Source organism: Capronia epimyces (genome assembly GCF_000585565.1).
Source record: "Capronia epimyces CBS 606.96 chromosome Unknown aczIQ-supercont1.1, whole genome shotgun sequence".
Lineage (NCBI taxonomy): Eukaryota > Fungi > Ascomycota > Eurotiomycetes > Chaetothyriales > Herpotrichiellaceae > Capronia > Capronia epimyces.
The window spans coordinates 524,957-540,794 of record NW_006912904.1 but is presented as its reverse complement, the minus strand read 5'-3'; the positions used below and the strand labels follow the sequence as shown (position 1 = coordinate 540,794).

Here is a 15,838-nt window from a genome sequence, read left to right as displayed (position 1 = left end):
GGGACCCCGTTGAGGGGATTACCAACGGTAGGGGGCCGTCGAGCGACCGTGAGATGGCCGTGTGGTATCGTAGTGTTCGAGAAGCGAGGGATGCGAACTCAGCTTTGTTCTTGAGGTCGGCACGCGGTCTCCTACAGCCTAAGAGGTTGGGCTGCTGGATGATTCTGGTTTCAAGGTGGAGCTCAACACGGACACAGGTCGCGCAGGGAAAGAGAAGGCTGGGCAGACACGCGCCCCAAACTCGGTTAGCCTGCCGAGACTCGGGGACGTGACGCAAGGTTTGGCAGCGCGGATCTGAGCTTCGCGGCGTCAGCCGGTGCGCCATGTGGTCTTTGCAGTACAGCGAAGTCTCCCCCGGCCAGTCCATGCGTTTCTGCAGCCTTGCATGGCGTGTGCAAAAAGCCAAAGCATGTCGCACTTGATTCTGCGTCAAACATGGCCGCCTCAAGCTGGGTGATCCGGCTCGAAGCCAATGAAGGTAAAGGCACGACCCCGATCCTAGTCAAGGTATCTCGCAAAGAAGGAGGGCATGACCTTGATCTCGATCTTTTGGCCACCGATGGAGATGCGGCTTACGCTGGCAAAGGTGTGTTAGTGCGCGATCGCGTTATGGGGAGCTGGCTAAACGTATTGCAGTTAGACAGCGATATCTCAAGAGACTGCGCGCGAAGAACTACGATGGATCTGATGATGACTGGCCTGCTGCTATCTCCTATATCCTGCGCTCCAAAGCAGGACACCCGATCAATCCTACGCAGGCACGGAATATCGACGTCACCTGTTCAGTCTCTGGCAAAATTCCTACCGCCATCCTGTCCATAGCCTTCCTCCACAAGGTCGAAGACATTACCCAGAAATTAGGGACTCTTGAATTACCTCAAAAACTGGACACCGATGACATTGACCTCTTTGGATGGGCCCTGCAGGCTATCGAAAAGAGAGGTGAGCTGGATGAGGCCGTTCAGAGTTTGACTGGGGAACTCGGATCAAGGGACAAAACACTTCAAGCCCTCCAGAAGCAAATAGACGATCTCGTCGAGGCCAAGACCGAACACGAAGCACAACTGTTATCGAAGTTCACAGTACTTCTGAATGAGAAGAAACTTAAGATAAGGAATATGCAGCGCGTTATGTCGACTGCAAAAACCGACGCGAAAAAGCTAGGAGAACTTCGTTCCGTGGCCAAAGACGATGAGCCAATAAATATTGGCCGGCAAAACAAGAGGCATGCTGAAGAGGCCCCCAAAGACGATGAGACGGAGGAAAGCGAAGCGTTCGAGACTATGGAAGTTGACACCGATAGCAATGTCCAGCGACGTATACCTCGTGAGCTCGATTCGCCTACTTCGCGAGACACAACACCATCTCCCTCAGAAACCGATGAGGACGAAGATAATGAACTCACAGCCCCGGACTCGGCTTCAAGACCCAGGAAAATAGCTCCAAACCCGAAGCAAGGTTCAAATCACAAGTCACCAAGTCCACTCCCCCCTCGTCGAGAGCTGCCATTCCAGAAGAAAACAAATCGCTTACAGAATGACGCAGCTCAAACGCAGACGGGAAAGAATGTACAATCTGTTACCCTAACTGCAGAAGATGATGAGGAGACCGCAAGCGAAGATGACGAATTGTGAATCGGTTACAATGTGTTGTATTGATCATACACTCTGCAACGGTTTTGGGTATTGATTTCCACCAGTTTGTAGCTGCAGGGTTGCAGGTTTATTTCTCCTATGCTCCTGCATCCCCTAAACATTTCAATTGACCCGGATAACGACCGTGCATATTCCTTTCAGCACCATTCGACCGAGACTGTTCATACTAATCACCAAGTGCCCGTACAGCATGATATCTTCAATAGTTGAAGTTTGGTGAGTCTGTCTGATCAGGGTTGTATTGATCTGTGCCTTGATAATGGTCGTCATACATTCTTTCAGCACTCGCTTGCGCATGTTTCTTCGCTTCGTAGGAATCGTATTCGTTCATTCCTTTGGTCTCAGCCAGTTTGTCAACTTCGCCTCCGACGAAGCCAGCAAGTAGCTCTTTGGCGAAACCGTGGGAAACAGTCTTGCCTAGTGCGAGGTCAGCTTTCTGCAAATACAGTCCAAGAGAAGGATCACTGACCCTCCTTGCGTTGGTGGTCTTCAAAGAGCTTCATGCCCTCAAAGGCAGCACCGCCACCAATGAGTTCGTGGGAGAATTTGGCTTGGTTGTCGTAACCTCCACTCCCGTAGACTTGCTCATGAGCATCGCGGCTTTCGTCTAATTTGGCGTTAGCAGAGGCGATAATGAGAACAAGCTGGCAAGGACTCACCGAAACCAAACATTGTGAAAGAGTTGTAATTGGGTTGGTGTTGTTCTGAGTGGATAGTAGAGGAGCAGTGGCTTCCGTAGTGTTAGAGTCAAGAGATTATATTGGATTCGAGTGAGGAGATAGAAGGAAGATTCAGGATGCAGATAGAGGAAGAAGGGAGAATATATAGGCTTCAAGTAATGCCCAGTGCCAGTCACCAGCCTGCATATCTGGTGAATTGCTTGCCCCTCCATCTTGCCTTATTGGACAAGCGGATGAGCTCCGTCATGTCACAGTTGACGCTGGCCAGTCAGCCAGGCTTGCTTCTGTCTCAGCATAACCAGTCAGCTACAGGCATTGCGTCAACAGGTGCGTAAGAAATCCAAAACTGCTTGTCAGGCACAGCCTACAAACATTGTCTCAAACGCTCGGGCTTGATGGCGCGTCAAGCAGCTTGCAAATAGTGCAGTGGCCGTGACTTTCCAGCACTTTGGGAGCCAGCACACAGTTTCACATTCCCAGCTCCATGCAGGGCTCCCCTCTAGTGCATCCAGTTCAGCTGGTCTGGTCATCGTCCTGCATACTCCATAGAGAGGACCAGCTCTAGCACTAGCACTGGCCACGACAAACGAGCTCGTAAAACTCTCTGGCAGTTGACAGGCTAGCGGTCTGCCAGGAGTACGATCCTGCAACAGCTTACGACGACTGATCGAACTCTGATGATCTCTCTTCCCCGTGCTGAGGTTGACACTGGTGGCTCCCACCAAGCTGAGGTGCAGTGCCATGGTGCAAGTTGATGATGCCAAGCCTGCTATTGGCTGTGGACCCAGGGGAAGATGCTTGTTTCTGAAGCCAAGTTGAAGGTCCAAAGCTTGGTTCTCCACCTCGCCAGGACGTCATCCTTGATACCGTGCCACAGCCCCGACATTTCCATGTGCATCTCCTTGTACCTCGTGTCCCTGGATCGCCGGGTCAAATTCATACAATTCGTCAGAAGCTGACAGATATCTCAGAGACACATACCTGTCGACATCACTCCTGCGGATCCAGGATTCAGATCTCCTGGTTAGGTCCCTGGCAGGGCCTGACACAGCTATCTTACTCGAAGGCTTACGTTTGCCCCATCTCCAATCACCCTCCTGCGCCACAACATACCTAATCATGTCTTCCAATCCTTCGATCCCCTTAGCGAGCGATTTCCCAGCGAGTCTCGAACCAATCATCCACCTGCCAGCAAACAACAGATCGACCAATGTGGTCCTCTTCCTGCCAGGTCTGGGAGACACAGTCGCCAACTTTTCATCGTTCGCCCGCGCTTTGAACCTGCCTGATGTTTTGACCATCACCCTCAAACCGCCCTTCCCCTTGCCGTTCCCACTTGGACCTGGAGATCAGTGGTCTGAGGACCTTCAAGTCGACGCATCGACAGGAGCCTTGGACCCTGACTCACCCTTGACGCGGGCAATAGGACTCGTTGCCAAAGACGTCATCGCCAATGTCTTGGTTGGCAAATTAAAATATCGACCCGATCATGTTCATCTCATCGGCTTCGGCCAAGGTGGCTCAGTCGCGGTTTCAGTGCCCTTGCACTCTTCCCTTGCATCTCTACCACCGCTGGGGAGTGTCATCTCCATCGGTGGGGTTCCACCCATAACGACATCTCTTGCTTCCAGCACTTCAAGGAACAGAACGCCTGTTCTACTACTTTCGGGGTCGAAATCGCCGCTAGCATCGGCCGACTCAAGCCCATTGAAACGTGTCAAGTTAGCGTACAACTTTGTTACATACCACCAATGGAAGAAGACGGATGATTCCATGCCCAAGAACAGGGACGAAGTACTGCCTATGATGCAGTTCTGGGCCCGCAGGTTGAAGAGCAGGCGTGGGGTGCCAGACGATGCGGTCGAAATTAGTTAATACTGGGCACCTACTGGGGAGATGTATATTGATGTGGGCGCTTATGGAACTTCGGACCACCAAAGGATGCTTTTACTTTTCAAGTCTGTCCAGTTCCTCCCTCGCCTTCAACACAGCCTCCTCGGCTTCTCTTCGACTTTGAATCTCAACTTCGTCCTCAACAACCTTACTGGCATTTCCCACAAGCTCGGTCATTACCCCAACAATCTTCCGGATCTCAGCTCTACCTTCATCGTAGAGACTGCCTTCTAGAGCCTTGGTTGCCTTCAGCCAGTCACTCTGCATCCGCCGCAGTGCATATGCTGTGCCTAGAGCCACGATTGTGCCCGCCTCGTACAAGCTTCCTGGGGTGAGCGAAAGATAGGTCAAGACAGAGAGGCCAGCGGTAAGACCTGTAAGAGACAGTGTTTTGAGCACAATCTGCTGCGCCGTGGAGGTGAGGCCGGCGATTGCACGTTCAAGCTGCTTGGACCGAGTGTTGGAAATAGAAACAGCAAGAGGTGCTGGGCGAAGAGCGGGGGCCATCTTGACCTCAGTGACACCGAACTCGTTGGCTATGACCGGTCGTATGGGGACTTCTGTTGCAATATTGGCATGAGCGTGCAGCACGGTGGTAGATTGTGCCACATCGTGTGTTCTGACTTCTGCCGTCGCAAATGTCTCCGCCTGTGATTGTGGAGAGGGGAGTTCCACGGGAGAGATGCCTGCCTGTGACAGCCGACCGGACAGCTCGTATACTGCTCTCTCGGTCTGAGGAAGCCAGGCATTAGTCACGAGATCCGTGATGATCAAGCCCACATCATCCACCCGCCAGAAGAGCTTGTACCACGCCAGCTTCCGCCAGTTACGCGAAGTCCAAGCCGATGCCAGACCGCTCTGCAGTTCCTGATGTGCGTTACGCGAGAACTCCTCGATCGCTGCCTCCAGGTTCGTTCGTGCAGCGATGCTCAGGCGGCTGGCAGCGTTTGACTGGGCTTCAAGAGAAGCTTGCATTTGAATATTTCTCATTGCGTTAGTCAGCAATGCAGAGATGAGATCTTTGACGGGTTTGGGGATCCCGCCCTCAGACTTCGCTGCTGATGCTAGAGCAAACCATGTCGTTAGCGATGGCATGCCGGAGTCGACCCATTTGTGCTCGTAGGTTGTTGCCTCGGTCACGGATCTGCGGATTGCTGCAAGGCCTTCTTCAGCCTTTGGGATATCCACGATCAATACCTGACCTAGGTTGTCCGCCTTTGTAACCTCTAGATTGACCACCAGTTTGATGCATTCTCGATCCTCTATCGCCGTGAAATTTGTTGAGGCCAACAGCTTAGCCGCTGATAAAAGTTCGTCCAAACCCTTGGTCACTAGTACAGTGCTATGCACAGGCTGACTGATGGTTGTCTGCCTGCCATTGGCGGCGGTGGGGGTTCCGATCGAGGGTGATAGGAATGCATCCGCAGTGACAGTCTGGGTACCCTGCAAGAGATCTCCTGTTCTTAGGTCACTGATGGCCGACACCAAGATCTCCATATTGTTTCTTTCCAAAGAGTTCGAGGGTATGTAGAGCACCGGAATCGACGTCCTGGGCCGTTGTAGATTGGGATTTGACGAGGTCCCGAATCGAATGACCACGCCTTGACTGAAGTCCTCGTCCCCGTGAAGCAATTCTTTCTCCCACCGATCCTCATCTGCCAATGCATCCGCGAGAAGGAGGCGCACCAGCCGTCGTGCTGTATCCTGCACATTCAATCCCACGACTGCCACCCTCGTTGTGGGTGTCTCGGACTCTAGGCCTTGCAGCGCAAGCTGTAGCCGACTGAGATTGACTTGTGCAGACGCCTTCTTTCGTACATCACCGAGAGCCTTGTATAGTTCTTGGTACCGCCGGGGGATGGTTTTAGTAGCGTTCACGGCGGTGCTGGAGCTAAGAGTAGAGGCATTTCGACGGATCGACGGTATGGTTTGACGGACGGAGAACAAGAGGGCTTTTTTCGTTCGCCATGTCGTACATGCAGGACAATAGAACAAGTTGTCGAGAAACGTATCAAGCTGACGACCGGAGTGAGCTATTTGAGCTCTCTTCATGGTTCAGTGGCTGTTCCCTCGTTGGCGAAGTCGCAAAGTACGGCGTACTTATGGTAGTATTATTGCTGTAGTTGTTTGTCGGGAAGCTCCCCCAAATCCTGCCGACGTCCCAAGGGCCAACAGGAAGTGACTACGGACACTATTCGATTATCCAGGAAGTGCGGGGGACTTTTTCACGCGACGCGCTTTCAAACGCCAATCCCTGGTCTTCCTCTTCAACCCGATCATCTCGAAAGTCATATTAACATATTACAGTCGACTCGGCGGCAAGCCTCGCGTCGCTCGATCGTCGAACGTATGACGCGGAAGGACTCTGGTCCAGGAAAGGAGCCATGGCTTCTACGACCACCATGAACAGCTGGATGGAAGAGCTGGCCCTCACGTTCCTTCCATCGAACAACAAGTCTAAAGATGCACGCAAGCATAAAGAAGTTTTTATTCGCAAGATTAGGAACCACCCCTATGGACGAACAGATCAATTTGCGGTTGCGGAAAAGCTTGCCGGCCTTGAGGAGAAACTACTAGTGCTTAACCTCGACGATGTGGCCGAAGAACTATACTCTCGCCGGAGGGAGCTGAGCAGACACAATGAGCGGTGGATTCCAGACGTCCTTGATCTTTTGCTCCATCTATCGCATGATCTGGTGAAGCACAACCAGATCGAAATCCTCGAAAATCTCCGCCCTCGACCCCAGACCACCGAGCCATTGAAATGGGCTGATGTTGAGGCGGACGCTCCTGACAAGCACCGTGACGGGATCTGGCAGATTCCAGAGTACAGTGACTTTAGCTCAGATGACGACGAAATAATCCTTTCGAGCACGAAAACGTCTCCTGTCAGTGATCAACAGAAACAAGAAAACACTGTTGGACTGGACAGGATTCTCGACGAACAGGATGGTGATGGCGATCTCATCTCCCCTTTCGACCTCCAAGCTTCACAGTTCTGGCATAGCTCGGAGCGGAGTGTACCCGAGAAGCAAGCGGCCAGAGAGGTCCTGTTTATGCTGGGTGGGCTCCCCACGTCCCTCTTTGTCTCCTCTAATCGTGCAATACGACCCAATCCACAATATCGAATTCGTCACCTTGAAAACAGTGCTTCACAGGTGCTTTTGATTGCAGCAGCTTCTTTGGGTTCACAAATTGATCGTGTCCGCAAATGGCTGGATATTCCGCAAGATGTGAGCGTTATGCAGCTCGTCCAAGATGGTATCAGAGATATCCTAGTCGACTTTGAGCAAGGGGTGTCTGAGATGCAAAACGATATTTTGCATGACATCTCATCCACAGGAACCATCAGCCTCCTTCAAATTTTGCAAACTGTGAGAAAGGAAAGCAGTCGCTTGAGGGCCATTGATGCTGTTACGCCGCATCTTGCCCAGAATGACACCATCGGATCCTTGGATACGCTTTACAGCCAGCTAGATCAAGCATATTCCGCGTGTGATTTGGCAGCCTCTGAGACACTGCTTCCGATTTTCATATCTGCTTTCCAGCTATATGCCAAACCGCTCGACCTCTGGTTGCATACGGGGAGATTGGATTCTTCCGCACCCTTCTTCATACATGAGAGCGAAGGCGTGAGAAACGGTGCCACACTATGGCATGACTGGTTTCAGATTTCTGACGATAAGAGACACGTTCCTCTTGTCCTTCAACCCGTTGCTGAAAAGATTTTTACAGCTGGCAAAACAGCTGCCTTTTTGCAGCGTCTAGGACGAGCAGATGTCGACCGTGAGGAACAACTGCTTGGACTCGACTGCGCCATGACAGAGACTCTCCAGATGATTGGCGGGTCACCGATTCCGTTTTCAGCAACTTTCGAGACGGTCCTAGAACGCCACTTGAATTCTCTCCTGGTCAGCTCTACAGCAGCTCTCAAAGAGCTTTTAGAGGGCCACTGTGGTCTCACACGACTCCTTGATGCGTTCGACTACCTTTACCTCGGTATCGACGGGGCGATTTTGAGCCACATTGAATGTCGATTGTTCAATCGAATAGACAGCTGCCTGGAGATGTGGAACGACCGCTTCCTTGTTGCGAGCTCATTAGCCGAAGCGTACCAAGGCATCGAATGCATCGATGCAGACTCAATAACTGTCCACTCGGCGTACACATCATCTCGAAGCATTGCGAACCGCCGCCGCTCGGTCAAGATCCTCGGCGCCGTGACGGTCTCATACCACGTTAACTGGCCTCTCGCCAATATCGTCCTGCCAGCTTCGATGGCGTCGTATCAACGGATCGGTCTGATCCTGGTCCAGATCCGGCGGGCCAAATTTGTTCTCGAACGCCGCGCGTATTTCCGCGTCCAGCATACTCCTCTCGGCATGGACATGAATACCCAAAAGAACGCACAATCCGTCTATTCAATGTTGCTGCACTTTGTCAATCTTCTCTACGCCCATCTCACCACATGCACCATCAAACCCTTAACCTCCGCCATGCGTGCCAATCTCACTTCCACTGCGACTGCGACGGTAAGTGTCGATGACATGATCGCTCTGCACACGGGCTACATCCGTACGCTCGAGCACGCGTGCCTCTCGAGCGACCGCATCACGCCGCTCCGAGAGAGCGTCCTGGCCATCTTGGATCTGTGCATCCGCTTCGCTGACCTGGTGACGTCGCCGGGCACAGCTTCAACTGGGCACCGCGGCTACGGCGACATGGACTTTGAGGCAGGTTCGTACATCTCGGTACGGAGCAGCCGCCGAGGACGTCGGCGAAGATATGGCAATGCTCAGCATGATATGGAGTCTTTGTCATCTGACAGCGAGGATGAGGATGAGGATTACCCTAGTGGTGCAGGGGAGGGGGAAGGTTACTCGACGTTCATGTTGGACGAAGACAGCTCCGTGATGAAGGAGGTTGTGAAAGTGCGCGAAGCCTTTCTGAAACACGCATATTTTCTGATAGCCGGGCTGAGGGGCGTGGCGAGAAGTTCGGGTGCTTTGGGCGACGGGTTTGAACTGCTCGCGGATTCACTGGAAGGGACAGTCATAGGCACTGGGAAAAGACATAGGCAAAGCGATTTGTAGCAGCCGAAGAGGGACTTTCCCCCCTCCACGACTCGGGAAACACTTTAGTCCGTTTTTACAAAGAATGCTGTTTTCAAGATGTCCTTCTCCATTTCGTCTCGTCTCCTCCATCGACCGGCCCATCATTGCCTTGTTCCTCCTGTTCCCTGGCCCGAACAGTACCAGCTCCCGGACCAAGAGCTTCGCCCTCATTCTCAGCCTCTCCCTCTTCTTCCCCGTCCTCACCGTCTATCCAATTTCCATTCTCATCGATAAATTCATGCATATTCTCTGCCGTAATCCAACCGCCGCTCCCGGGTACTGCAGGCGGCAGGCCTCCGTCTGTCGCGCCCGGAAATGCCAGACCGGCTTGGAATAGCCGACTCGCACCACCATCATCATCTTCATCTCCAGGTTCTACCGGGTCTGGATGCAGGTTCGAGCAATTCGACAATGCCGTAAACAAGGCCGTGACAGGGGTTTGTTCTGGCTTGTCCTCTGCAGGATCATCCTCCGTTGCGGTGGTAGGAGGTGCAGATGCAGTGGGAATGATTGTGACAGAGACCGACTCTGGCTCCGTGTCTTCGCCGCCACCGGCGGTTTCGGTCGATGACACCAGTTGCATGTACAGACCCTGCTGCTCGCCTGGTGAAGGCTGTGGGAGTGACTGGATGGCGTGAAGGGATATGGATGGGTAGGGTATCGAGACACCAGCGGAGGCGGAGTTTGAATACAGAAACAATTTGCTGACGGTGTTAGTAGTTGAACCTCTTTGGGGTGGTCGCGAAGAACGCGTGAATGGTCTTACTCTGATGTTACCCAGAGGTCCAGATCCTCGACCACTCTTTGTTGGTCTCGTTCCGAGGCGTCTCCATTGGTCTCGGTGCCGTTGGCATGGGGTTGAGGGCCAGACTGTTGGAGGAGAGGAGCGAATGCAGCGACAGCGCTGATTTCGGATTCCAGGATGATCAGTTTGCTTCGGTCACTATAGTAGTGGAGGACTGGGGGACCGGAGTAGAAAGAGGCCGGGGTGGCGGATTGGTGCTCGACAAGAGGGATGAATGTCGAGGCTTTTGGAGGTTCTCGTAGGATTTCCATGACGAGGTGTTCTACTCTGCAAATTACGTTTGCCCAATGCGATATAAAACTCGAGAAGATCTTCAGTCCGCGTCGACAAGACTAACAAGTTGATTGAGAGATTCTAGCGGCCGCAAAATCTCGAGCGCAGGAACGACGAAAGATCAAAAAGAGTCTGTATGGTGTCTACGTCAAATTATTGACGTCGATGCCGGATTGGCCAATCATCGTCCGTGATTTCGTTGAATTTGTGCTTTTTTCGCCGCAACCTGGCTACGACGTATTATCCGGAGTACGGAGTACGTACTGCTAAATTAGCCACAGAGTAGTACGTAGTAGCACTACAACCAAACTTCGACCGCTGAGCAACCGTTTGTCTTTCTCTTACCACTCTTCTACCTGTCTCATTCTGGGCTGAGCCATGATACGCTGCTCGACGGATGGCTGAGTCCCCTCCGTCAACATGGCTGTCGCTCGACCCGTGAGATTCTTGGGGGCGCTGTCCGTCATCCTGGTCTTCTTCCTGATCTATCAGTACTTGCGCCCCGTTCCATCCATATCGCTACCCGGCGCCGTGGTCGGAAATGGCGAAAAGATTGATAACATGGAGCGTGATCCGCTCTTGGACCGTATGAGTGTTCCACATGTATAGTACACCTGAGAAAGAGTGGCCCAGCTAACATGAGCATGCCGTAGCCGTTGGCGAACCTCCCGAACCGCTCTGGCGACATGGCGACCACGACTATTCCCCAGACAGTCTGAACTCAGCACGAATCAATGCCACCCTTCTCTCCCTGGTCCGAAATGAAGAACTTCATGAACTTCTCCCGACCATGAAACAACTCGAAGAAACATGGAATCACAAGTACAACTATCCCTGGACGTTTTTCAACGATGTTCCTTTCACCGAGGAATTCAAAAAGGCCACGCAGGAAGTCACCAAGGCCAAATGTTCATACAATTTGATCCCCACGGAACAATGGGAGATGCCCTCGTGGGTCAACCAGGAGCTGTACGACGAGTCCGCCAAGATCCTGAAGGAGAATGATGTTCAGTATGCCGGGAAGATATCCTACCACCAAATGTGCAGATGGAACAGCGGCATGTTCTATCGCCATGAGGCACTGAAAGACATGCAATATTACTGGCGGGTGGAACCCAAAGTCAAGTTCTTCTGCGACGTGGATTATGATGTCTTCCGATACATGCAAGATCACAACAAGACCTACGGGTTTAACATCAATTTGTTCGATTCACCCGAATCGATCCCGTCGCTGTGGCCGGAGACAATCAAGTTCCTCGCCGCCCATCCCGAGTATCTGAACAAGAATAACGCAATGGCATGGTTGACCGACAGCCAACGACGACCAGACAACAATATCAAGGCCCATGGGTACAGCACCTGTCACTTCTGGTCCAACTTCGAAATTGCCGATCTCTCCTTCTGGCGGAGTAAGGTGTATGAAGATTATTTCACCCATCTGGACCGGACAGGTGGATTTTTCTATGAGCGATGGGGTGACGCTCCGGTCCACAGCATCGCTTTAGGGCTGTTTGAAGACGCCAGCAAGATTCACTGGTAGGCCTTTCTTTTCATCTTGAGTGAGTGCACCATATTGATTCGAGACAGGTTCAAAGATATCGGGTACAACCATATTCCATTTTACAATTGTCCGAACTCGCCCAAGTGTCGCGGATGTACACCGGGACAGTTCTACGGGGGTGAATCATGGCTGCAACGAGAAGATTGTCGACCTCTGTGGTTCAAATACGTTGGCACTGGCTGAGGAGAACTGAGCGTGGTGTTTGTGGAGCATTCATTTGCGAGGTTCGTGTATAGACTCTCAGCGTACATAGTTGGTTCGGCTGGACCTGATCTGCACAAAAGTCATCCCATGACAAGAGCAACTTATCTCTGCTTGCGTGTTCTTCCTGGCGATTAGCCTACTCCCTAGAGTCCCCGTCGCACTGCTACTATATCACCATCCCCTGACGACCTTCTACCGGCAAACACCGTTTCGAGCATTCTCACCGGTACACTGTGTACTCGAGTCTGCTCATTGGATGTACATGTCGATGAGGAGGCATACTCGTAGCCATGTAGCTACCTGATCCATCTCAATCCCAGGATCTGATCCTCTGTCCTGGTCCTGGTCCTGGTCCTGGTCCTGCCTGGTATCTGAACCAAAAGGCTTACTCTGTACTTCCCACCTTACAGCCGAAGGCGGGCGGGTTCTGACTCTCGTCTGTCCTCCCTCTCACCTGTCTGGTTGACTTCCCTCCCGGTCCCGGTCCCTTACTGCCGAGATTCGTCGACTTTGTCCTCGTCGTCCTCGTCCTCCGCTTGCTGAAACACCAAACATCAAACACCAGGTCACCCGTGTCTAGCACTGTGGACTCCTTCTTGTCAGACATACTTTCGCCAGGGTCCTTCTTATCAGAAATACTTTCGCCATGGGTGGGCGCAATCTGGCTGGTGAGCTCAGTGTATATTACCACGACCTGATGACATTCTCATTCTCATTCTCGGTCTCTTTCTCTCCTTCCCTGGCCTATAGGGCCTTGCGTTGCCAGCCTCGAGGTCACACAGCTATCCAAGCTGGACTAATTAGAAATACAGACAAATTTCAGAACACATGTAGTGCTACTGTAGTGATAAAAGACGGAAGACATGTAGTGCTACTTTAGTGATAAAATACAGATAGTATCGGGACCCAAGAACAAGTTTCACGATGGGTCCGTAGGAACTTACTTATTTCATCTTATTTCGTTTCATTTCATTTCAGCTAGTACTTTTGGTGTTGTCATGGTCTTCTCATGACTTGTGGCTTGACCATGATTGTGACTGTGACCTGTCAGGTTGTCATGGCCTTCCAAATCCCGATTCGATTCGATTCCAATTCCATTCCATTCCATTCCTGTGTTTGATCTCACCTGCTTCTCACTTCTCTGTTGTCTGTTCTCACCCTCCCTGCGTCTATACCTAAGGTAGGTCTTTGATTTGCAATGACCAGTACCAGTACCAGTACCAGTACCAGTAAATAGAGATGATCAGACTAGTTTGCGCCACGACTGGCCTGGCCCGGTGGTTGGATCAGCACGGGCGGCATTGTCGTTCCTAGTTCCAGTATTCCTTTCAGATCCTTCTCGTCCGTGTTCTCGTGCACGTTCACGCCCATGTTCAGCTGCAGATCCAAGAATAAATGCAGGTGGAGGTTGGTTAATGACTGCCGTGGATGCTGATGGCGCTGGATTCGTATCTGCGTCTTTGTCTTTGTTCACTTCTGTGTCTCTGCCCAGAGCGAACCACGCCTCTTCCCAGCTCTCCAAACTAGCTGTGTCATCGTTGAACCGTGTGCTGTATTTCCCGTACTTGCTACGACGCTCGGCATCATTTTCGCTGCTGCTTTTGGCGTTATTGGTGCTGGCGCTGCGGTTGCTCGATGATTGCCCACGCATTTTGGACATGGGGCTACCTAGGCCGGCAGTGGAGGCTTTCGGTTTGTACCATGGTCGCGGACTGCCACTTCCATTGCCCTTGTCTGCACTTGTCGACGTGTTTCGCCTTCCAGACAACGGAGTCGATGGCGCCGCCTCGAAACTGAACTTCTTGTGAGCCCGAGCCGCCTCCTCTTCGTATTGGCGTAGGTGACGGGTGAACGTGTCCAACTCCCCTGCTTCTGTATACGTGTCGAGGAATGGATCTGCGAACTGCTTCTTCCTTTTGTCGCTTCGAAAGCTGCGGACTGTGCGGAGCGCCACAAGGTCGTCGTCGCTAGTGTTGGTCTTGCTCTTGCGCTTCATACCGGGCGCTGGCCAACGTAGACCCAGAGGCGGCGTCGAGAAACAGTAGAAAAAGGGATCGAGGAATCTGTAAAATGTTGACGGGTGATACCGCCGCCAGAGCAAGACAATGCACGCCAGGAGTATGGCTGTCCCGATCACTGTCGGCACAGCGATCACCAGGGCCGAGTGTCCTGGTCGTTGAGAAGGGCCAGGGAGAGGAAGAGATGAGGTGGTGGGGGAGGAGGCCGACAGCGAGGACGAGGAGGAGGTCGACGACAACAACAACGTCGTCGGGAAGGGCGCCACAGATGTAGACGGCGTTCGCGACAAGGTCGCAGGCGCGACAGAACTACTCGTCTCAGTAGTAGCCGTCCATGAGGGGTCACCTTGAAAGGTGAAACTTTCGCTGAGCCCGGGCTGGCCCATCGTCACCGTTGCGGTGATCGAGATTGGTGGCAGCGCCGTCCCCAAAGGGTCTGACGACGACACGGCCATTGTGCTCTAGGAGAGCGCCGGCTTGTGGTAGAGAGAGGAGGAGGAGGACGGGAGGAGGAGATCGTAGTGGTGGTGGTGGCGAAGAGGAGGTGGCAGAGGCTACAACGACAGTCTCTAACGCGTCAGTATAGATTCACAAGTCCCGTGATCTAGGCCTTGTTATACAACACGAGCATAGAGGTTAGTAACCTAGGTAGTGTCTTCTGCCTCTCTTGACAAGGGAGGTAACGTGATGCTTATCACTGTAGGAGTCATTGTTTGTTGTCACCGTCAGTGTCAGAAGGCCTCCATGAGTCTGGTCGTATACTTCACCTCGTTGACTAGGACGACAACCTCTGTTTGTATATGACGGTCTCTGCGTAGCTAATTCAATCCCACAGCGGGAGCCAATACCACAACTCATATAGAGTGCTTGTTGTTGCTGGGGAGGGGCTCCAGGACAAACATAGAGAAACAGAAGAACGTTTACCTATCACTTCTTGAAACCATCATTGCTGATATGAGTCATGGGAGTGATACCCTTCCAGTAACCAAATGTAGGCCCTGTCTTCTGAGGCTAAGAGGGACATGAAGGAAGCCTTGATGGGTTGTGATCAGTCGTGATGGTCTTCCTCTGAAACCCCTGTCCACGGTTGCTTGGTGTCAGTGGCTATCTCCGGAACATAGAGGATAAGTTAAGAGACAATCCAGGAACCCAACGGTTGATCACTGATTTGGTGTATCAACCTCGTTTCAAGCATGAAACTCAAAGACAGTCAGTGTGCGGAAGATGATGCCAGGAGGATATGACAGCATAGATCTAGGAAATGGAGAACAAGAGGACCAACAAGCAATATGTAGTTCAACCGGGTTGGGATTCAGATTCGAAGTAGCACAGACTAACGGTAGCCTCCCATATGAACTTGGTCTCAATGGATATGGAGGCTATCGTTCCCCGGGTTGAACTCCATCTTTTGTCCACAAGAAGATCGCAACGTTCCATCATTACCCTGCAAACGCAGTCAACCCCAAGATTCCAACAGGAAATAAAACTCTCACCCTAGGAAGTGGATGGCCATCGGAGCAGCAGTCTAGACAAGTCTCAATTTCACACATGCGCCCCCAACGCCTTCCAACTCAGAGGGGAACACAGCTTGCAACGACGAGGCATTGTCGCATTATGCCCTTGTCATTGACAGCC

The 15,838-nt window shown here is 52.2% G+C and overlaps 8 protein-coding genes across 8 annotated transcripts; 4 read left to right on the top strand and 4 right to left on the bottom strand.

The window, feature by feature from the left end:
- Positions 1-435: 435 nt before the first annotated feature.
- A1O3_00209 (uncharacterized protein) lies at positions 436-1,634 on the top strand (the record flags this gene model as incomplete). The annotated part of the gene is made up of 2 exons (XM_007730359.1): positions 436-586; positions 637-1,634. 2 exons carry the CDS (start codon positions 436-438, stop codon positions 1,632-1,634), a joined length of 1,149 nt encoding a protein of 382 aa, XP_007728549.1.
- Positions 1,635-1,854: 220 nt separating this feature from the next.
- Positions 1,855-2,327, bottom strand: A1O3_00208 (uncharacterized protein; the record flags this gene model as incomplete). Its single annotated transcript, XM_007730358.1, has 3 exons — positions 1,855-2,072; positions 2,125-2,262; positions 2,315-2,327. The coding sequence occupies 3 exons, from the start codon at positions 2,325-2,327 to the stop codon at positions 1,855-1,857; spliced, it is 369 nt and encodes a 122-aa protein (XP_007728548.1).
- A 1,127-nt stretch (positions 2,328-3,454) lies between these two features.
- A1O3_00207 (uncharacterized protein) lies at positions 3,455-4,210 on the top strand (the record flags this gene model as incomplete). The annotated part of the gene is made up of 1 exon (XM_007730357.1): positions 3,455-4,210. The coding sequence occupies one exon, from the start codon at positions 3,455-3,457 to the stop codon at positions 4,208-4,210; it is 756 nt and encodes a 251-aa protein (XP_007728547.1).
- Positions 4,211-4,282: 72 nt separating this feature from the next.
- Positions 4,283-6,280, bottom strand: A1O3_00206 (uncharacterized protein; the record flags this gene model as incomplete). Its single annotated transcript, XM_007730356.1, has 1 exon — positions 4,283-6,280. One exon carries the CDS (start codon positions 6,278-6,280, stop codon positions 4,283-4,285), a length of 1,998 nt encoding a protein of 665 aa, XP_007728546.1.
- A 332-nt stretch (positions 6,281-6,612) lies between these two features.
- On the top strand, positions 6,613-9,321 carry A1O3_00205 (uncharacterized protein; the record flags this gene model as incomplete). Its single annotated transcript, XM_007730355.1, has 1 exon — positions 6,613-9,321. The coding sequence occupies one exon, from the start codon at positions 6,613-6,615 to the stop codon at positions 9,319-9,321; it is 2,709 nt and encodes a 902-aa protein (XP_007728545.1).
- A 73-nt stretch (positions 9,322-9,394) lies between these two features.
- A1O3_00204 (uncharacterized protein) lies at positions 9,395-10,398 on the bottom strand (the record flags this gene model as incomplete). Its single annotated transcript, XM_007730354.1, has 2 exons — positions 9,395-10,046; positions 10,109-10,398. 2 exons carry the CDS (start codon positions 10,396-10,398, stop codon positions 9,395-9,397), a joined length of 942 nt encoding a protein of 313 aa, XP_007728544.1.
- A 442-nt stretch (positions 10,399-10,840) lies between these two features.
- Positions 10,841-12,164, top strand: A1O3_00203 (mannosyltransferase; the record flags this gene model as incomplete). The annotated part of the gene is made up of 3 exons (XM_007730353.1): positions 10,841-11,006; positions 11,074-11,956; positions 12,008-12,164. 3 exons carry the CDS (start codon positions 10,841-10,843, stop codon positions 12,162-12,164), a joined length of 1,206 nt encoding a protein of 401 aa, XP_007728543.1.
- Positions 12,165-13,428: 1,264 nt separating this feature from the next.
- A1O3_00202 (uncharacterized protein) lies at positions 13,429-14,658 on the bottom strand (the record flags this gene model as incomplete). Its single annotated transcript, XM_007730352.1, has 1 exon — positions 13,429-14,658. The coding sequence occupies one exon, from the start codon at positions 14,656-14,658 to the stop codon at positions 13,429-13,431; it is 1,230 nt and encodes a 409-aa protein (XP_007728542.1).
- Positions 14,659-15,838: the final 1,180 nt, after the last annotated feature.